Raw genomic sequence first — 22,785 nt, 5'->3', positions numbered from 1 at the left:
CTGAAGTTAAAGCATCTACGAGGAATCAAATTAAACATTAAGAATTTTGCGTTGCCAATTACGAAGAACCTAAATCAAATTTAATTTAGCCGGCTCTGAAGTCAAATAAAATGAAATTAAGCTAAAACCAAATATCGAGTTTCTTTTGATCAATTATGAACCACCTAAATCGAATCTAGCTCGATCGATTCTGCAAACAAGCATAATACCATTTATGAAGAATGCTCTTATTGATTAAAAGTATATAGGAATGTCAAAGACGCCTTCTGATCAATTACGAATCCAAATCAAACCCAACTCAAACGATTCAGCAATCAGGCACGATAAAAATGTAAAATTATTTGTAAAGAGTCTAACCATTGATTAAAACCAAATATCGAAGGTTCCTTTTGATCAATTATGAACTATTTTAATCAAATATACTTTAATATTAGCATTGACGACAATTGGAATGTGAAACTTGTGCCAAAGAAATTTATATGAAAATATACACTACCAAAAATAACTAGAGGAGAGAGCTTTTATGAACGATATTAGTGTAGAATTCAAACAAATCGATATTCTATCGGCTTAATAGATTAAAATGTTATTCACACACTGTTGTCATAATGATTTGCTTGAAAATAATAACTAAAAAAATGTACAGATAGAAAAAGTGAATATAGAAATAAAAAATGGCATGCTAAACGTTCCTTTAATTGATCTAGTTAATAGTGTGTCTAATACAAAGTGATACATAAAATAGATCGTTGAAACCTTAAAACTAACCTATCGATCTACATTTCTATGAACGATTGGAACTTGATCATTTTAACCATTTTAATAGATAGCCTTAGTATCAAACAATATTACAAGTGAGCACGATGAAACGAAATATGCGAAAATAGTATTTTAATACAATATAATTGGAAATGAAAACAACTTGTTAAATTTAAAAATAAGCATCTTAAAAGTAGCTTTAAAGTTGACGAAATTTCGTTACAAATTCCAAAGCCTAACACAACTATTAAGACAAGCAATGATTTCATATTTTAATATCTAATATGTTAATTTAATTTTTTAACATTATGTCGAGCACTGTTTTTAAGATTATACACAACATTATTTTGGAATAATACGTGTTCAGTTCCAAAACCGAATAAAAAGACAATTTTGGTAATATGTATATTAACGTGGAGGCTTAAGAAATCGTTCTTTTGTAAAAAATAAAAAATGTGACATATCATGTTCTCCTATAGCCTGCATTTACGAAGAATATACAAAAACATCTTCTAATCGAATTAGAAAAAAATAAAAAACCGTATATCGTAATCGAGTTCTCTGTTCGTCGTTAATAAAATGCACAGAGGGAATTAGAACGCGGGCCAACGGCCAGAAACAATGTACACCGATTTCCAGTTAGCCAACGAACAGAATAGGTTGAGTCAACGACAAGAGAGGAGAACGGCCGCCGACCACCCCCAAGTTCCCTACCCCAATTAGCCACGCATTATTAACGCGTACTGTACACAGGCCGCGTTTACGGCCAGCTTGGACCCGGTTTCCACCGTTAATTGTTAGCAATTAGCAGGAAGAATGTGCTCGCAATCTGGCAGAGTCGGAATCCGGGACAAAATTATTTTGCCGGCCTACAGGCGAGATTCCTTTTCCAGAACCTGCCTCCTCATCTCCTGGCTACCGTAAAGAAGAAAGATTTTCCCAGAATATCCCCTTTTTCAACCCTTCTATCCTGTACCTCATTAATTTTCTCGGTAATTCATCTGCTTCGTCCTCTTGCCATAATGTTAACTTAAGTTATGCTTATGATGTTTAATTATGTTTGATTAGGTGCGAGATGCAGTAAATATTTTTCTTATTTACTTCTCGTCAGATATAGTAGAAAAAAATTTGTTTTCCAGATTCATTTTAATTTCATATATTGTTTCTCTTTGGTTTGATATGATTCTGACTTCAGATTTATGATATTGGGATTGATTAACCGATTCAGGACGGACAATTGTATTTGATATTTTGTTGAATTATTGAATGATGGAATACCACTTTTCAGTGAGTATTTTTCAAGCCTTTTTGATTAGGACTTCAAGATGTGCATTTCAATATTGCCGAAGAATAGAAAAAGCCAGTAATTAAAAAACGGGATGAATCGAGTTCCTTTGTTCTTTTGATGTATTCCAATTATTGCAATAAAATGTAATACTCTGCCAAAAAAGAGTGAGTAATATATTTGCTATTTTAATGATTATTATAATAAAGTTATAAAATACAGTGTATATTACTTTGCCACAAACTAATTGTTTTATAGATACCACCGTTTTATATAATTGAGCAGGATATATAAATAACACATATTATAGCGAATATACTAATTTAGTAAACGTGTAAGCTTTCTAATTAATGTATGCTATTACATCCTAATTTTATAAGTAAATATATCCATAAGTAATGAAATATGAACTTCTACTGCAACAAATATATTACGCAATTTAATAAGGCAATACATTTTTTGGACACTTTTTTTGTATTTGTCGATATTTTTATAAAAATTTGTACATATAAATTGTTCAGTGCATATTTATTAAATCCTATATTTAATACACTACGTATTCATTAAATTTTATTAAACTCTAGGATTGCGTTTGTTCATTTAATCGATGCCTAATAAAAAATATTCTTTAAAAAACTTTGTCCTGAAAGGGTTAAGCAATTAATGAATTGATTTTGATTGTTATGAAGCATTCGATAAATAAACAGGTTAATTATCAGACTTTTTGACTAGAGGAAGTTCTCGTCGCTAATTAATTACAAATATTAAACAATTAAACAATTGAACATCGTTCGACCTAGCAGAGATTTCAAGTGAAACAATTGACATTCTTATCAGCCTAAAGGCGTCGTAACTGATCTTCAATAGGTAACTCGATTTCCATACAGTATCACTGTGCTTCCATAGAATCGAATTCGAAAGCGAACCAGTCTAGTTCAATTCGTAAGTGAACGCCATGAAGTTTATTATCATAATCGAGCCATTAATTAAATCCATTGCCGTCAATTAATTGTCCCCATAAATCACAACGCCATATTATAGTGATTAATTTCTATTTCATCCTTATTAATTCCACAAACTAACTAGTGAATACAGTACCAAATAAGAAAGAAGAGAGAAAGAGAACGAAAAGTGTTAATGCAGAAAGAATTAATTTAGAAAAAGATGTATAGATTTTTCTCATTGTCAAATCCGTAGAATCGTTAGAATGGTGGTTTGGATACATTTTTCGTTCGTGGTGTCACTATGACTGACGAGATGTGAACTGTGTAGAGCATAGGGGACGATAATCGAGTTCGACAGGGGCCGGAAGTCCGTCGATTTGGGTTGACTGATGGTGATCGAGGGTCGAAACGATCGATATCGAACGCCTAATCGCGCGTCTACGATACCAGAGACCGAGTAAACGCTGCAATGTGACAATGTCGACACTAACTGACACTTTTTCCTTTGTAAAACTGCAGTCTAATCAAGATAATGGAACTATGTGAACTCTTTGAGAAAAGCACGCTTTGCAACACGATGCAAGATCTGTTCTTCACTTAATGATAAACTGTATTGATAACTGTACTGCACTGATAGCTATGAAAATGTTATACATATATGCTGTATGTGTCATATAAAATATTTTGATATTACATTAGCGCTGAAAATTGAAACCTCATGTAACAATGTTACGATGGTTATAAATTTGAAACCAATCTGAAAAGTGTACATATACAGAAATTAGGATATTAAATGATATATTCTAATAAATTTCTACATTTTGCTTCGCTCTCATCCCTAACGCGAACGACATTCTGTCTGCTTACGGATGGAACAATCTTAACAGCAAAGAAAAAGAAAGAAGAAGGAAAGGTAAAAAATCACAGAATACCATCGAATCGTCATTTAACCGTCAAAATCCTTCAGCAACATGATGGTTCTCTAGAGAAAAACCCTGTCAGGTTCCATTTCGGATTTCCAGGTATATAAAGTTGGTCCACGGAAGACTCATCGACGCCTGTATTGCAGCGTTTGCTCGTTCTTGCCTTGTGGATCGTAAATAAACCGGCCGGAGAGAGTATTTCTCTAATGGGGGGAGGGGGTGGCAGTAGAACGGGAGGATCGATGAGGAGCAGCAGAGAGATCAATGGTTGGAACGGAACCATGGAAAGAGGCGGGCCACGCGTATATATCTATGTTCGTGACAGAGAGAAAGAGTCAGAAAAATGGAGGACGAACAGGGGTGGGAGCATTAAAAAAGAAGAAATATAGATAATCACGTGAGTTCTACGATGCAAGGCCGTGCAGCGTAGCAGACAGTGCTCGAATGAGGTCACAAGTGTGTGGCACGTTAATTTTAACGATCGATCTCATACGATCGATCCTTATTCGTGAGAAATAGGCTGCTCATGTATTAATTTTGAATATTATTTCGAGTTGGATTGAAACTCGAGATTGAAACTCACCTGTTCGCCTTTCGGGTAGATTCAGCGTAGTTGCACGGAAGTGAACCATCTCGCTGCGGCCTTTGCTGTTGCTCGCGTATATGTGTACATCGTAGGTGGTGCCAGGCTCGAGGTTGCTCACCGAAAAAGACGGTACTTTGCTTGTTTGATTGTAGACCGTCGTGCTCGGTTTCGACGACGTACTGCTGGTTCCCACCTCACGGTCCACCTGTATCGTGAACTTTTGCGGCAGACCGCCGTCGAACCCCTCTGTGCACTCCACGTATAGCGAGTCCGTTGTCTGGTTCAGAAGAGAGCAATTGTGTGGCGTGTCTGGGTGACCTGCAAAGCCGAATAATTAGTACGATCGCGACTCGAATCACAAGTTTCTACGGTTCGTAGTGTCTAGGCAACGTAGCGTGTATTTTCAGTAACCCCTTGTGAGATTGTGTCACGAATATACGTATATAATGGCTTAGAAAGTAGTTTTTCCGTTTTAGTGGTACATTATTGCATTTACTATAGCATTTACATACTATTTAATGAGGTCCAAATTTTGTAACATTCGATGGTGCTTTCGTAGGAATGTAAAAATGTATTAAGAAGTGAAATATAGAGCCTCGTTAAAAATGTTTCATTGGAAAATAAGGGTAGGTGCTAACAATTTTTGTAGCCACTGTGATAAAAGATATAACATGTTATAAACATGCGTAAAGCAGTTATGAAGGAAAACGTTCGGTCAAATTAATGATACGTTTCAATCGCATATTTGATGCACTTCTAACCAAGATCTTTATCGAAAAACTTGTATAGTTTGATATCTGGTGAAGTTTAGTATTATTTAATATTTTTGGTTATATTTTTCCAAATTGTAAATTTATTAGTTGAGATATTTTTATTAGTAACTATGTGGCGGATCGGTATCAACAGGACGCTGACAGGACGAGGCATCAACGCGGCGCAACACCTCCCGGGCGATCCGCGGGTACCAACCGCCAACACTAGAGGGCTACGACTACAACGAGTCTATCTGTCTAACTCGCTAACGGTCGAATATACAAGCGATTGATACAAATACCGCACCTAGCGAGACTCCCTCTACGTCTAAGGCAGGGACTACCGGGCATAGCCTTACTAACGAGTCCACCGGTAGTCCCGGGACGAAACGCTCTCTCTCTCTCTTTTCATCCGCCACAACTACATATCCGCCCACAAATCGTTACATATATAACAAAGTAGCTATGATGCGGCACAATAAAAAAAGATCATATTGTTTTTTTTATATTGTTTCGTACTATTTTATGTATCACATAATTCCACCGATCCTAATACAGTACTACGAGTATGAATGGAAATTTTTGGAAATTTATAAAATGTTTGAAAGCTTCTTTAAAATCCTACGCGTTTTAGAAAGACTCCACTTAAAATGTCTCTCCTTAAAATATTCAACACGATCTATGTAGCATTCCACAAGTATGATTCGATGTGAACTTTTAAATCACGTCCGAACATACCACGTCTTATCTGGTACACACACTTTCCACTCCTTTTACTGATCCTTCCTACGGAAACTTCTATTTTCTCGCTTGCGAAAAACGATCGTTTAAAAAGTAACAACTCTGTCGGTTAAAGACGTAGTAAAGCTATCTCTGTTCGACGTAGCCGTGGCGTCGTTTGGTGTATGCTGGCAGGGGAGCTCTCTGGGATAGCTGACCTGTGATTGCGTCGAGCAGGCAAGAGATGAAGCGGTCCGAAGTTGATGAAACTACGACGACAAACGTCTGCCTCCTTTAGACGAGAACTGAATACTGAAAGGCAAGAGAGACCATCTTCGAGTGTCTCCCAGTTCACGTACGAACCGGTGAAACTGGTGTTATCAAACGACGCCGTTTCTCAGTCGTCTTTAATCAACAGATACGAGCTTAGTTAGGTTTTCCTTTCGAGATGGGGCTGAGTTCTCCTTGGACGACTACGTTTTATGCAACGTCCTCTTTAATAGCGCTTTTTATTGCGTCATTTCACTGGTTTAATCCCCACCTACGGTACTAAAGTGCGTTTGCCACGTAGTCACGCGGCCATCTACGATGTCATATCCTCGCACGTCCTCGATACGGTACAGTTCATTCGCGTTTTCACATGTTTCATAGGACTTAGCGAAAGTGGTTCGAGAGATCCGCTGTTGGCATCATACTCGTGAAAGTTTACGGAATTGGGAAACGTTTGGCAAAGCCGACGTTTAGATTTTTAATAGATGTATAGATACGTAGATTTTTTAGTAGATATATCCATTCTCTTGGAAACAGTTACAGTGGAAGATGAAAATATTCGGACATTTGGAAAGTAATTATAAAAGGAGCAAGAATTTCTATATTATTGAATATATTCAAATATGTGCCATTGTATGTTATATGTACAAACTTACAGTGCTAAATATATACGAACGAAATTTAATCTGCAAGTACTATACAACATCAAAATCTTAAAGGAGCTGGCAAAAAAGAGTGGGAAAAATATTTAGGAATAGGTATGTAGTATCGGGGAGAAGGGCCCAAGAAACGTCGAGCTAACTACAGACAATGTCGCGAGAGCCGAGGCGCTGTCGGCTCCATCAATGCATTACCGGGTCCTTCAGGTAAATAGCTTTGCCGAAAAGACCTACGTGACCCTGGCTACGAGCGTCTGTAGAACACGTGTGCGGTGGGCCCAGCAAAAGACAATAGAATGCTAAAACGGCCAGAGAGTCAGTCGAGGAGCCGAGTGCGAGTTGAGCGGAGACAGAGTTTGCGAGTGGCATTGCCGAGAACTCTCTCAACACTCGTTGAATGCATTTTGTGAGAGTCGAGTCGTTAGCTAATTATTTAGTTGTGCTGTTTTCTGTACGTTTGGTATGAATAGTTCAGGTTGAACAACAATCGTCTTTTTCTGTCCGATCAACATCTGTATCATCCATTCCTTGTAAATACATTATATCACGATATTACAGGTATTGTAAAAATGTCGTTGTTCGCCAAAAAGGAAAGCACGTAATATTCATAATAATATGAACAATTCATATAAATCCTACAGATGATTTACTTTCGTCATATTATAATAAAGGATTGATCACCTGACTAACAGACTTCAAAATTATGTCCGTGACAATTCTTGCAATTTAATTTATGTTAGGTAACATGTTCCATTGGGCAAATTTCATTTTGTCATTCTTCCGATCAAATGCATTGAACTGATTGACTTTTCTGTAGGAATCTTCAAAATTTAATTTGTCTTACGCATCACGTTTCATCGAGAAAATTCCACTTTCTTATTTCTTGGATCGAACACAGAGGAATCTACGGTTTCTCTGTAACAATCTTGGCAATATGTTACATTGAGAAAATTCTACTTCGCAACTTCTTCGATCGAACACGAAAGGGTGGTCGTTCTTTCCCGTAACGTTTCGTTAAGAGGTCGTCAAACGCAAAAAGGAGCGAGACATCGGAAAGGAAACGGATGTTCGGTTACGAAGTCGGCTGTCGTTGTTTCTAATCTGCATAATGAGGAAACTTTTTAAATCTAATTTACGTCTATCAACCATCCCACGGGAGACACATTTCCCAGGATTACTCTGCAGTTCTATACCTTACTTGCCAGTTTTCCACTCCCCTCTCCGCGGCCAATAAATCCTCACGATTTGTGTTTACTAAAAATCTTCATTTCCGTCCTACAAACTGTTGCATAATCAAGAGCGAAGCTTCTTTCCTGCGAAGGTAGCCACGTTGCGTGATTTCAAGAACCGAATGGAATTTTCACATGGAGGTATATTTTCAACGCGTATTATGTTAACGTTCTCGCGTTTTCTACTCACGGTAATGCGAATTCTCTTTGGAATTAAAGGATTATCCGAAGACACCCGCGAATATCTCGACGCATTTGAAACGCCGCTTGTTAAGAATGAATGTTTTAATGTTCAACGAAAGCTGTCCGCTGTTCTTAGTGTTGTTCATTTTTAGCATGATATTTCTCAACATGGATATTTTTCTAAATGTTTGAATTTGACTTTCTTTACTTTTTCTTTTTGATTGTTAGCTAGGTAAAAGCATTTTTGAAAGGGAGCAGAGGAAGGAACGTAAAGTATGTTCTTTTTGTTTCAGTGTTAAGGAATTTATTGCTGTTTGGAAGTTTTCATTAATTGTCGTATTTGATAATATTCTGTGACAGAAAATATAGATGCTGTAATTTACAGGAATTCTTTAATGCTTTTAATGCGGATTATTTCTTTATATGAAGTAACAGCATCAACAAAGTGTTTAAAGTAGTATGGTACATATTAGTATGTTTATAAAAATGCTTCTCCTTATGAAAATAATCTGGGAAAAGAGAATTTTGCTTCCCCATCTTAAAATGTCTCAGAAAAAAATTTAGAAGAAATTGAATATAGCGAAAATAAAAATACAAAGCAAACGTTTTCCATAACCGAACATGAAATTGAAAAAGTATAAAGGGAATGGATTTAAAATATCGAACTGATAAAATTATATTTGTAAATGTGATAATATTCTATTAAGTCTGTATTTATAATGTGAAGAACTCTCACCAGCCGGCACAATATGGTAGACACAGGGCTCGAGCTGGGTACCCTGATCGTTGATGCCCCAACAAAGCAAAGTACCATAGTCCAACTCTGTCATCGGTGTGTAAGAGGCTGTGGAACGTGTTCGTTCGCTGGTGACGTGTGCCTGTGGTATGTCGATCGCCTCCATTGTGTTATTGAACTTCCACGTAAATGTTACTTCCGGTGGATTTGCCTCCAGCTCGCACGGTATCCTCGTGGTTTCCTGTCGTGCCACACCGAACACCTTTACCTGACCGTGGTGACAGACTGGAGTGACTGAAAGAGAAATAGAAATGCATATACAGTTCCGATTTCCACTATCCATTGAGTATTACGGTGTCCCTTTCCCTAGATATTTTATTATTTCTTATAAATTTTATGGTTTGACGTGAAATTTTATTGATACAGAAAAATATGTCTTAATTTTAATTGATATCAAAGATATATATATATATATATATATACCTAGGAATAGGAAATTTCATTATCTATTATTACTTCTTTTTTATATTTTAATATACACAAATTATATTTAAATATTCTTTTATCTTCGAAAATCAATTAGTATCTATGGTTACTTTTTCTAAACATTCTATTTCTTCATTCTTATCAGAATCATTATTAAAAGATAAATACACTATACCAAATTTGCGATAACTTTTAATTACAATTTTTATTTACGTTTTTACGATTATTAATGAATTTTTTGTTCTGAAAGTAGAAAATTTTTCTTAATAAATATTTTAATAAACGGCAAAACATCTAAATGTCCCTTCATTTTCCAAAAATCGTTATTACAAAAATACTGCATTTACTGTCATCGGGATATCTGGAATGTAAAATATTTTAAAGGAAATGGATTATTTGGAATTATAGATAAAATTAGTAGTATGCGTGTTTCTAAGGAAATCAACGATCCACATCGATGATTTTCCCACGTCAAAAGTCTCTTGATAGTAGCACTAGGCTTTGAACGGTGGAACGTAAGTTGAGCCTTTCGATCCGCGACTTTGTAGATGAGTGATCGACTGCTATCTAATATTCGTACAGGACAAAGGTAACACGATTATGGAGCACTATCCATGATTAAGCATTAATGATATCATCGATGTCCCTACGTCATTTCCAAGTCCTTGTCAACCGCAAGCCAGGAACAGCATCAGATTTCGTGGTAATATATAATACATAATATATACATATACATATGCGTGTATATGTATATAGAAAGTATATATGGTATATGGATAGGAAGCTATCTGCTGTCGAAGGATACTAACATCATTAAGGTGCACCCCTTTACCACTGATATGAACTCATAATGCTCATAAAACAGACTATGTCTAAGAGGTTAATCCTTTTACCATTACCAATAAGTTTACTATAATTGAAAAAATTAGCTCACGTATTTTCCCATTAAAATGAAAATAATTGTATTTTTACCTTATTATCTGTAACATATAAATCCCTTCTACTTCTCGAAATCAATCTTCTGAAAAATGCCATCATCTAAAGTTCATTACTTTCAATTTACGGAGAAATGTAATTATTCAAAATTCACTTTTCGCAACGCACAGATTCCTTCTGCTTCTTATAATCAACCCCTCCCCCACCGCACGGCACGATACAATGTTCATTATTCTCAATTTACAGACACAAATAGTAATTGAAGATTCACTGTTCTCGAAGCAAAAAGCTCTTCCATCTCCCGAGATTATTCCTTTAAAAAATACCACTCTTGGAAGTTTCTTATTTTCAATACCTAGACAAAATTGGCTATTGAAAATTTAATTCCTCAAAAAATACCACCATCAAAAGTTGATTATTTTCAAGTTACAAAACAAAATTGGCGATTAAAAATTCGCTGCTCTCAATGCAGAAATTTCATCTACTTCTCAAAATTACCTTCCTCCCCCGCCCGGACGTACTTACATATTAAGATCTTACTATTTTCAATCTGCTAACTGATCAACAAAAATGACGAGAATAGAAACTTAACATCAAAAAGTCCTAACTTGGCGATCACCGTTCGAAAACGGAAGTCAGAGGGAGGAATGAGCGACGAAAGTTCTTCACGCGTAGGGGAATGGAAAAAGTGCGGAGGTTACGGTAGGCGGGTGCCGGATATCGCGTAGAATTTTCTGAGTGATCTAATCAATGAAAGGTCAGCCCCTTTTCTACTCACAGTCCTTTGCTCGTCCTCCTTCTGCTGTTGTCAGTGTACGATCTGTATGTACCTATACATTCTTTTACTTTCCGCTTCCACATACAAAGTATTATTGAATTTCTAGGCGAACTGAACGAGACTTCCGTCCCAAAGTCGAGGTCGCATGGGATCTTCTGTCAGGTTACACCGAGTATTCTCCTCTCTCTAGGTATTGTTGTAGCTGAATGTCAATTGCGGAAGCTGTTGGAAATAACGATCGACCTCCGACTTCTTCGAGGATCGTCTCGAATAAAGGATAATCCGACAGACAATTGTCTTTAGTTATCTTTCTCTTCGTGAATTATTTACTCGATAATTTGAGGACTTATTTGTGCCTTTAATACCAAGAACATCACAGTTATTATTTTATCAGTATTTCCTCTATACAAGTATATTCCATTTATACTATAGAGAGAATTATTGAAATACAATCTGCTATTGCTCTACATAAAATACGGTATAAATACTTGTGTTTGTTTGAAGCGAAAAGTTTATGGATAATTATATTCGTGAGTGAAAATAATAATTTTCGCCGATTCTTTAACCCATTAAGGATCAACGTCCGTCAACATTTTGTTTCTAATGTTTTTTTCTAATCAATTTGCATTACTGAATTTCATCAAATTCATATTGAGATTATTAAGAGGAATTCCAAGAATATTTGACCGATATTATTTTTCCTCGCTATTTCTTCTCCCATTTGGATTCTATAGTTTTAAGAAGTCTGAAAAAGTTGAAATATATTATAGCGCTGCAATAAACGACCTTTCCTTTTTTTTCAAATTATAAAACTCCTTTCTGTGTCTCTGATTTATAGTAGGCTTTCGCGATGTATCTGTTATTCAAATACATTTTTTGAGTCTGGACGAAACTTGCTATAGTATAATTTATCATAGTAGTAAAACAAAAATTCAGAATCTTCTGACAGTAGAGCGATACGTAATTATCGATGAATCGATAATTTAAATGTTATTTGCGTTTGTCACATCTGGATATAATTTCCGTGATAATTGTGATTGATAATAGGAAGAAAGGAGATTAACATTTAGTGGAATGAAATATCGTGTCGTATAACGTATAATGAGAGCGATAAATTCAGTAGCTGTCTGTTACTTGATGAGATAGTCCGATAAAAATTAATTGGCAAAACCTTTACGGCGTTTTCCGTTTTCGACAATTTGCATAAATTTACGAATGTTTACGTGACCATATCGTCTTCGTTTGTCAGAGAGAAAGAAGATTGACTGGCGGATACGGTTAATTCTTCTGTGGCGGATCGGTACCAACAGGACGCCGACAGGTCGAAGTATCAACGCGGTCGTAACACCTCCTGGGCGATCCGCGGGTACCAACCGCCAACAACAGAGGGCTACTACGACGACAGCGAGTCTGTCTGTCTCGCTAGCGGTCGAATATACGGTGTCACGATACAAATACCGCACCTAACGAGACTTCTTCTACGTCTAAGGCAGGGACTACCGGGCATAGCCTTACTGACGAGTTCACCGGTAGTCCCGGGACAAAACGTGAATTCTCTTTTCACCTGGCAGGGCCACATCACCCCCAAACTTCGTTTTAGCGATTGTACTGTGCTTGGGCTGTGGAATATATCGTAGGATAGAAGTGTCAGGAAGGTTAAGTGCTTTCATATTGTATTTTAGATCCATCGAAAAATGAGAGTATCATTAATCTTCAGAGAAAAACTTTTAGTTCTCTTTAGTTTTAGTTTTAGTAGCTGGTTCGAACGATTTCTGAAATATTAAGTGGTTAAGTTGAAAGAACCGTAATAGTGAAATAGTGATGTCGAATGTTCGTCTCACAGTCGAAAATAACGTGCTTTGTCTTTTAAAAAAATACATTCTCTACTCTGGGATCTTTTGGATAATCATTTATTAATTACTAATATTAGCGAATTATCGATAAGTGACACATTTTAGACTATAATCTTCTATTTCAAAAACTCCTATAAATTTCCAATTATACTCAAACATGGAATAAACAAAAATTTATTTTTTGTCTTTTGTTACGTCGGACGACACTCTACCTAGACCAGGCCACACACCGCGGGCAAGATGGAAACCAGATGTCCGCTCATCCTTACTGCGTACACTCAATAGTCTTAAGGACCCAAGGACTAAGATTATCATCTAAGACATCATTTAGTTTCAATAAGTTTAAGGTGTTTATAATAAAACTACGTATAATTTTAATAATTTAATAATTTTATGTCGTATAAAACGATCAATTGATTTTTTAATTTCTCGCCTATGTTAAATAAAATTTTTTTCAGAATCATGTCAGGTTAATTGAAAAAAGTTCTCTTTTCGAAAGATAGAAAATTAAGTTTTCTTAACTCTCGTTTGAATATAATTGAATCGACATCAAACGCGGGGACAAAAAATAATGTCTGATACAAGATTTATATTATTCATATTATTAAGCTATATGGAATTTGTAAAACTATCTTCATACACGATTCAATATTATAAAGTAAGGGTAAAGTAAATTAAGAACTACTCCATAATCCACAATCCGAACTGTTTACCGATCGATCGTTGCTGACGTTAATCCCGTAAAAACGTACGAAGACACGGAAATATCTCGAAAAACCTGGCGACATCGTGTTTCACTTATTTCGACAGATTTCTCGATGCGTTTTCCTGCGTTATTGAGTTTCCAAGTCTCTGATCCGGAGAGACGTTCTGCACCAGCCCCACGGTTATTCCCATTTTTCCTGGCCGGTAACGGGGTTAATGTCACGTAAAATTAAGGCTTAGGTTTTAAAGACAAGAAGGTTGAGCCGCAGCACAACTTTATATTTCTTTTCTATCGAACTTTATTAAATAGCACAATTTTATAAGCACAGTTTACGCGACTGATCTGAGAGATGTTGACTGATGAGAGTTTGTAATTTCAGTCCCGAGGTGTTCTCGTATTATTACGGAGGAAAGCTCGGTGTGGATGTGCCCTTTGAACTAACAACGCGGATTCGTTGTTCATACTTTTCGTTAGGAAAAGTGAGGGTAACGATCCGCAATGCGAATTGGTTGTAATCTACGTTAATAAATGAAAATAGGGAGATTCCCCCGTAATTTGTACGAACGTATAATAAATCTAAGGACTGTTCCAAGGACCATCCATAAACCAATAACACTTACAGGGTTAATAAACTAAAAATCCAAGTTTATGGTGGGTCCTTGAGGTTATTGAGGGTATGCGGTGAGGACCTGCACACATCTGGCCTCAGATGTGGATTGACGTCACATTAACGTCGTGCCGATCGCCAACATATTGTTGCGTTTACGAATTCACAGCAACTACGCCAGCGACTTTCTATCGATTCCTCCCACTATCGTCCACCGACAATAACGAATTAATGCCGTCCATTAAGCATTAATGACGGATCGGCTATGACCCTGCCACGTGCTAAGTGTCTGTGCTAACTATCATAGCGATTTATGTTACCCGGATGCATAATTCAGCCGTCGTTCGGTATAATGTTATTGCGAAGAGACGAAACAAGTCATTCATGAAATCGTCGCTATTTTCGGACTTGTTCCACTTTCCTTGGTCGCTTTTCCGACTTGAAAAATCATTCAACATCTCGTGGTGTTTGCTTTTTTTGTAAACTTGTTTTATATTTACGCAATGATATTTTATATCTGTACGCAGCGGCGGATAAAACTAAGTTTAAAAACGATACACTATGAATTTGAGTAATTTTTTGTATTGAATATATGTTACCATGTTAGTAACAGCCATCTATTATTGAATATAATAAATAAGAAGACAGAATATAATTGCTCTTATTATGTATAGATCCATTTTTTTTAATTTTGGTGTCAATTTATATTTTGTACTTTATAAACTTTTTTTCGTCCGCCACTGTATATATTGGATTTTTCGAATAGTTTTTTATTTTGGTAGGACTAAAATCGGTTCGTTATGAATTTTACCAAATGATCTTTCTTTTCTCTCTTCGATGAGTTTGAACAAATTTTACGTCCATGTGAAAGAATCGATATTTTTCTGTTTAAATTGCGCTAAGAACTTATCAAACAATTTAATAATTTATAAAATCATAATCCAACTATCTTTGAATTTATTTGCTAGCATTTATGCGAAGCTGATTCTGCTACAGTCTTTGAATTCTAAATATCTCAATCTCGTTCTTGTATCAACAGAGAGTAAGACTTGAGAAGCTTTAAGAGAAACTTCAAAAACTTTAAATGAAATTAAAGCAAAAAGTTACACGTATTACCAATGATTCTTGCATAGGTTCCTCGAAATTAAGAAATTTCGTTGACAATAATAAAAAAAAAAGGGAAAGATGAACTCAGATAATGTAATCACGTGAAGATACAGAATAGAATTCATAGTAATAGGAAGAAGAATATTACACTTTGCGTATTATATGTATTCTGTGTATCTTCCTACTTTTAAATTTCAATACTAATTACAATACTACGTACAATATCATTGAATAAAATTTTCGACAAAATTCTTTTCATTTATTTCATTTATCAGATTGTGTCGAATGCCGCGAAGCAAGTTCCTTAATTATATTTTCATCAGAGGACGAAGCTCTTTCCCTCGCATGTACCTTTAAGGAACACACGGGTGCACGGCTGTTAATAAGGCGAGAGTATTTAATTGGACTAATTCAGATAGAAGAGGAAAATTTGAGCTTTTAATAGCGACACATGTAAGTTAGGCTTTGTGCGGAGTTTAAACTCCGAAACAGAGATACAGAGACGGATGATAAATAGTACTTCCGTTGAAATAAATGCTTCGGAAAACTTATTAGTCGAGTAAATTTAGTAACGGATTGTTAATCATCTGACAAGGCGTATTCGTCCTAGACTACTATCCCGGTGCAAACAGAATTACGTTCGGTCCTGTGCAATTTGCAATAATCAACAAATTAACTAACCATACATTTTTATACATACGCGATACACAAACATTCATTGTCATTTGTAAGTTTAGTTTATGCTAAATGGATAACAGGAAAAATTACGTGTTACATTTTTCGATATATTCTTTGATTTATGGTAGATCGCTTCTGTAAAGTAATTTAACGTATTATGTGCTAAAGGTACTTTAAAGTTTCGTTTTCATTAAAACATCGAACATGCTTGGAATTGTAGTGGTACTTATGAGTATTTTTTTCCTGAGATATTACGCATGAATTCATTCTATACTGATTATAAAAAATATTCGTTGTAATGTACGTGTTAAAACAAATAGTCTTAAAGTTTGCGGGATAAAAATAGTAACGAAATATGAACTTCTCGAAAGCCAAACCGAAACTGATCAACTCCACTTTTTATCAATTTTTTAATCGTATTACGTACTTACATGAATAATATTCTATTAAATAAATGATTTATTTTTATAAATTTAATCACCACAAAAAGACGACGTAAGTAATGACAAGTTTAAAGTACAGGCTTTATAACATCATCATTACTTTTTACTTTTCAATTTATGGAGTTGTTCAATACAGTTTCTGAATATCTCAAATAACATGGTAATAATAAATGGTTAATAGAGGGTTGATTTTATTCAAAATTTTATCTTTTTTTTATTTATTAAAATTTACAATCACTTCTCGCATTGAGAATTTTCAGTAATTTTTTCTGGCGTAGCGCAGTGACATGGCTAATTATTTATAAGTTAATGCTTATTATACATAAGTATAATTTGTAAGTAAGTATTATAAATAAGTAAATATTACTTAATTTAAATAACTAATTGAATCTAGCGTTTAGGTCTCTTCAGGTAGGTAGGTAGTGTCTCTTCAGCCTGCGGATCTCTTCCGACGTATTAAGTAATTTAGTAATTAGGTGGTTTCGATGTTTGTTAATTCTTTTGATATATCTATTACTATATTTTGTTATTTCTTCTTTTACTGTGGGTATCTTGATATCGGGATGTATTGCTTCGTTGGTAACATACCAGGGTGCATCTATTAGGGTTCTTAGTGTTTTCGGTTGGAAGCATTGAAGTATTTCAATGTTAGAATTACTTGCTGTACCCCATAGTTGGATTCCATAGGTCCAGACAGGTGATATTATGGTCTTATAGAGGGTAATTTTATTCTGTGTGCTTAGGTTGGAGCGTCGGCCAATGAGCGAATAGAATTTTTTGAGTTTGTCCTTGAGTTGCTTCGATTTGTCTGTGATGTGTTGTCTCTATGTTAATCTCCTGTCCAGAGTCATGCCCAGGTATCTGACTGAATCCTTGTTAGGAATTGTTATATTGTTAATGGTCACCTGTGGGCAGGTTTGTTTCCTCAGTGTGAAAGTTACATGTGTGGATTTTTTTTCATTAATTTTGAAGCCCCATTTATGAAACCACTTTTCCATAGAGTCGAGGCATCGCTGGAGAGTGGATGAAGCAATTATCGGGTCTGCGTGAGAAGCTAATAGCGCTGTGTCGTCAGCAAATGTTGCTATTGTTATCTCTGTTGATATTAGTAAATCAGCAGTGTAGATGGAGAACAGCAGGGGTACGAGGACACTACCTTGGGGTATGCCAAATTCTATTGGGAATGTTGTGGAAGTGACGTCTAAGTATTTAACCATGAATTGTCTGTTGGTTAGGTAGGACTTTTGGATGGAGTAGTAGGTGTGTGGTAGGATTTTTTTAAGTTTGCGTAGTAGCCCTTCGTGCCATACTTTGTCGAATGCCTGTTGAATGTCTAGGAATACCGCTGAGCAATATTTTTTCTTTTCAAGGGTTTGGCTGATAATATGTTTATGCGATGGATTTGCTCTACTGTTGAATGTTGTTTCCGAAAACCGAATTGATGATCTGGACGTGTTTTCAAATCCTCTAGGAGTGGAAGGAGTCGATTCGTTAGCATCTTCTCGAATAGTTTAGACAGGGTAGGCAAAAGACTAATTGGGCGATAAGAGCTAGTTTCATATAGTTTTCCGGGTTTAGGGATGAGAGTAATCAGTGAAATTTTCCAGGCCTTAGAAAAGTATTCAAGGCGAAGAATTGCGTTAAAAATCGATGTGAGGAGTGAAATTCCTTTTATAGGAAGTTCCTTGATTGCTTTATTGCCTCTTAGGTCATGCCTCGCTGTTTTCTTGGGATTTAGGCGACTGATTGATTCTATAATCTCGGCAGAAGTGAAGGGTTCAATAGGAGGAGACATTTGGAAGGGAGAGTGCAGGTTATCAGTAATGTCCGCGGCAGCTTTGGAGGAATGGAGTTTAAATACTTTAGACAAGTATTCAGCAAACAGGTTGGCTTTATCTATAGTGCTACGCGCCCATCCACCTGGCGGACGGCGGATTGGAGGGATTATTTGCGGGGGGCGTGTGCGTTTCCTGGAAGCCTTCCATAGTGAGTAGTTGCAGTCAGCTGTTGGGGACAAATTGGCGAGATATTTATGAAAACAGTCATTTTTATAATTTTTGATGATTTTGGTTAATTTTCTGGTTGCGTTGTTTAGTTTGCGTTTATCATCCGGTGTTCTGTAGGTCTGCCATACTCTTCTTAGTCTACGTTTCTTTAATGCTATTTTTTTTAATATGTGATGGGGATATTCACGTTTGCTGATAGAAGTCTTGATAGGTGTGGAGGAGCGGATAGCGTTTATTATACTCGTATTTAAGTATTCCGCGTCTGCTTCGATATCTTCATTAGTTTTTAGTGAAATTAAGGCTGAAGTTGAGTGATTAAAGACTTCTCTAAAGAGCTGCCAGTTGGTGAGTTGGTTATGAATAAAGACATTAGGTGTATTCTCAATAATTGTTGAACTGCCTGTTGCTATCACGGGAGAATGATCAGAGGAGAGATCAGCCGAGGAGTTGATTTGGACGTATCTTGGCGAGATATTTTTAGTTATGAAGAAGTCAAGTAAATCCGGTATTTTGTTAGTGTCGGTGGGCCAGTGTGTGAGTTCATATGTGGTGAGGTAATTGAGATTGTTGGTGATTATGCTATTTAAGAGATTTTTGCCTCTTACTGTGACCAGTCTGCTGCCCCATTGGCTGTGTTTGGCGTTATAGTTTCCTCCGGCTATAAATCTATTACCCAGAGCGTCAAGGAAGTTATCAAAGTCTTCTTTGGCGATGGAGTGTCTGGGAGGGCAGTATACTGCTGAAGTGGTGATTGTACCATGGCAGTCTTCTATTGCTACGTTTGTTGCTTGAAGGTAGTCTTTCTGGAATGATGGAAGTTCGTAGTGCTTAATACTGGCTTTGATAATAATTCCGGTGCCGACGTGGGCCTTTCCACTGGGATGTTGGGTATGGTAGAAGTTATAACCGTTTATTTTCAGGTAATTTTTGTCGGTGAAGTGAGTTTCACACATATGAGCATTACGTCGATTTGTTGTTGTTTTAAGAAGAGTTCTAGTTCTTATTCGTGTTGAGCTAGACCGTTGGCATTCCAAACAGCTATGCGTCTTGGTTTTACTTTGCGTCGGGTCGTATTAATTTATCCATGATGAGTGTTAATAATGATAGTAAGTTATTAATTTGTTCTGATTGTTTTTCGATTAATTTTTCGAGTCTGGAGAAGTTATCCGTGTTTTGTGAACTGGGAACGTTATTATGAGAATGGTCCCTATGGGTTTTCGGATTGTTTTGATTTCCTTGGACTGCTTGGGCATAGAACATTGAAGTAATAGAGAATTTTTGAGGACTGAGTACTTGGTTGGTTATCTCTTTTGCTCTGGGTTTAGGGTACTTATTTGTGTACAGGGTTTTGTAGGAAGAGCAACCTTTATAGTTCACAGGGTGGTCTCCTTGACAGAGGATGCACTTCGCAGGGGTTTCTGGAGATTTTGTGCACTGCTCAATAGGGTGTATACCTGCAAATTTAACGCAGCGGAAATTACGGTTGCAGTATTTCTGCGTGTGGCCGTACCTTTGGCATCTTTTACATTGCACTATCTCCCTTTTTTATAAGAGCAGGTTCGAATTTGACTACTGAGTTCATTAATCGATTGATGTTGTAAATTTGTTTATTATTTGGTTTTTGTTTTAAGTCTATGAAAAATAAGGATAGGTTTTTCGAGATTTTATGTCTTATGTTGTTTATGTTTGTTACTTTGTGGCCATGATTTAGGAGTTCGGACTTCAGTTCGTCCAAGTTAGTTGAGTGGTGGATGTTGCGTAGTACCACTCGCAAAGGCATTTCTTGCTTAAGTTGATACGTGTGGAAGTTTGCGTTAATGGTTTTTAGTAGCTTGGTTAGTTTCCTGTATGATTCTGGGTTGGTCAGCAGAATTTTGACTTGGTTATTGTTTATTTTAAGTTTGTAGTCTTCTTTGTTAATTTCTTTCTCAATGGAATTTACCATTGTTTGAATGTCGATGACGTCGTCAATGAAGATAGGTGGGGGAGGGGGATTTTTGCGTGTATTTTGGTTTGTTGGTGTTTCAGCTGTGTCTATGGAGTCATTAGTGGATTCTAATATTCAGTATCTGTTACGCCGGGCGACTCTCTGCCTGGCCCAGGTCACACACCGCGGGCCAGACGGACACCAGATGTCCGCTCTTCCGTACGGCGTACCCTCAATATCCTTAAGCACTCGTCATAAACCCGAGTCACTCGCCTGCTAAGGTCCTTCAGACCCAACAAATGTTTTTTCTAAATCAGTTTCCAAAGACCATTGTTTAATACGGCTTGACAAGGGAAAGTTAGTTTTTCTCACGTACGATGCTTCCTACTAGCAACTTTCTATCGAGGGCGGTTAAGACCCTTCCTAGTCCACCAACCTTCGTTTGTCCAATCCGAGGCAATGTATACTGCCCTCACTTCCTGACCTAAAATGGCATGAACAAATCCGATGATCCCGTGCGCTAGACACACCCATCACTAGCTTTCCTCCGACACAGCATCGTCACTCAACTTCACTTCTTCTACATCGTTGGAAAAGTCAACTACTAAGTCTAACGCTAATGCCTATGGGGGCAGTCTAAGCATAACGCGAGAGTCTGTCTCGGTATTGTCGAGCATACATTTCCTCTTCTAAATATCTTATAGTGCTACGTCCACTAATACATTAAATCCAATTATAAGAGCCCTGCTCTAACGTACATATCTATCTTATCTTCGTGCGATAAGTTATTATCTATCTATCTATGCTCATCAGTGCAATCTAAGTGTTGGAAATATATAATTTATAATTCTGTGAATCACAGTGTTATACAAACTCAATCACCCCTATTATCTCAACGGAAATCAGGGGATCGATCAAGTCGTGGTGTCGATTGTTATAATCGTAACGGGAATTTACGACTCCCGTTGACGTCTCTTCTAGCGACTACGTCTCCCCGCGATTGGTCGAACAAACAGTATCTATTATAGGTGGTTACATCACTTGTTGTCTGTTCGTTTTGGCTAGTGATTGCGTTAGTTTTAGCTATTTCTAGCTTACGCTTTTTGATGTTTTTCGTCTCGAATGTTAGGAGGAACATATTGTCCTTTTGCCACGGGGGAGGAAGAGCGAAGCAGTTGTGGATTTGCTCAAGAGAGCCTGGTCGGGATACTTGGGCCATCATCAATTTAGTTAATTCAATTTGAAGTAACTAGTCGAAAGGCTATGATTCGGATCAGAGATTAGGAGCGTTGGATTTTCCACTGGTTAGTTATGAAACACTTGGGTTAAGTTTGTTTCGAATCACTTTAGACGGATGGGCGTCACGTGTTTTACGAACTTCACAGAGCACTAGACACACGTCTGCACGTTTCGGCACTCAACAGCGAACTGGAAAAAATTTTATTCGATCGGAAAATTTCCTGCTTTCTTCTAAATCTATTTCGAACGTTCTCTTTTCAATTCACCACTAACGTTTCAAATATCACCCAAACATTTCACAATACATCTTATCAACTTTGATAATACGATTCCTTAAATTTCAGTCGCAACTTGTACATCCCTACCCAACCTTCGTGTAAATTAAATTTCTAACTAATAATATACGAAGAAGCCAAATAACCCTCTTATCTGGCGGTACTTGTGCATATTTACGATAGAATGTGTAAAGACGTTAGCCTCTTCTTTTAAATCAGCCGGACCGATACATTAAGGAGCGCATTATCAGCATCGAAGAAATTGATAAGCCAAAACTGATTTGAGCGAAGAATCGATCGGTGCGCGTTATCCCAGTCTTGCTCCTAGACGCTTTGTAATGATCATTAACAGCGGCTAATTAATGTATCTCATTAACAGTAGCTGGTGTATCGATGTTCATGCATCATCTCGAGTCACAAACATCCGTAACGCATCCGGTATCTGCATACACTAATCCATTGATAAGTTGCAGCATTCCTGCCGGGCAGGCCACTGAAGATGTTAATCATCCTGATAGCGTTTCCGCTGTTTTATGGGGTCTTTGATCGATTATCGTCGCGGTTATCGGAACCGTTACGACAGAATACTTCAAGATTTAATCGGAGGAACAGATTAATCTTCGCGAGATTCTCACGCTAACGACTTCCAAAAAGATTGTTATCGCTCTTGGCCCGGGGACTTCCGCGTAATTAAATAT

The 22,785-nt window shown here is 36.8% G+C and overlaps 1 protein-coding gene across 4 annotated transcripts in view; it reads right to left on the bottom strand.

The window, feature by feature from the left end:
* The window catches only part of LOC117215177 (hemicentin-2-like), a 129,156-nt gene that overhangs the window by 19,130 nt on the left and 87,241 nt on the right, over positions 1–22,785 (bottom strand). For all 4 annotated transcript variants that reach the window (XM_033461585.1, XM_033461587.1, XM_033461586.1 and 1 more), the window contains exons 9-10: positions 9,047–9,340; positions 4,495–4,815 (exon numbers count right to left, since the gene is read on the bottom strand). In XM_033461585.1, coding sequence (XP_033317476.1) covers positions 4,495–4,815; positions 9,047–9,340 — 615 coding nt within the window. The remainder of the gene's footprint in view (positions 1–4,494; positions 4,816–9,046; positions 9,341–22,785) is intronic.

This window comes from Bombus bifarius, unplaced genomic scaffold, assembly GCF_011952205.1.
Source record: "Bombus bifarius isolate JDL3187 unplaced genomic scaffold, Bbif_JDL3187 scf7180000009432, whole genome shotgun sequence".
Taxonomy (NCBI): Eukaryota; Metazoa; Arthropoda; class Insecta; order Hymenoptera; family Apidae; genus Bombus; species Bombus bifarius.
The sequence above is the reverse complement of the archived record's forward strand: the minus strand, read 5'-3'. Positions and strand labels throughout refer to the sequence as shown.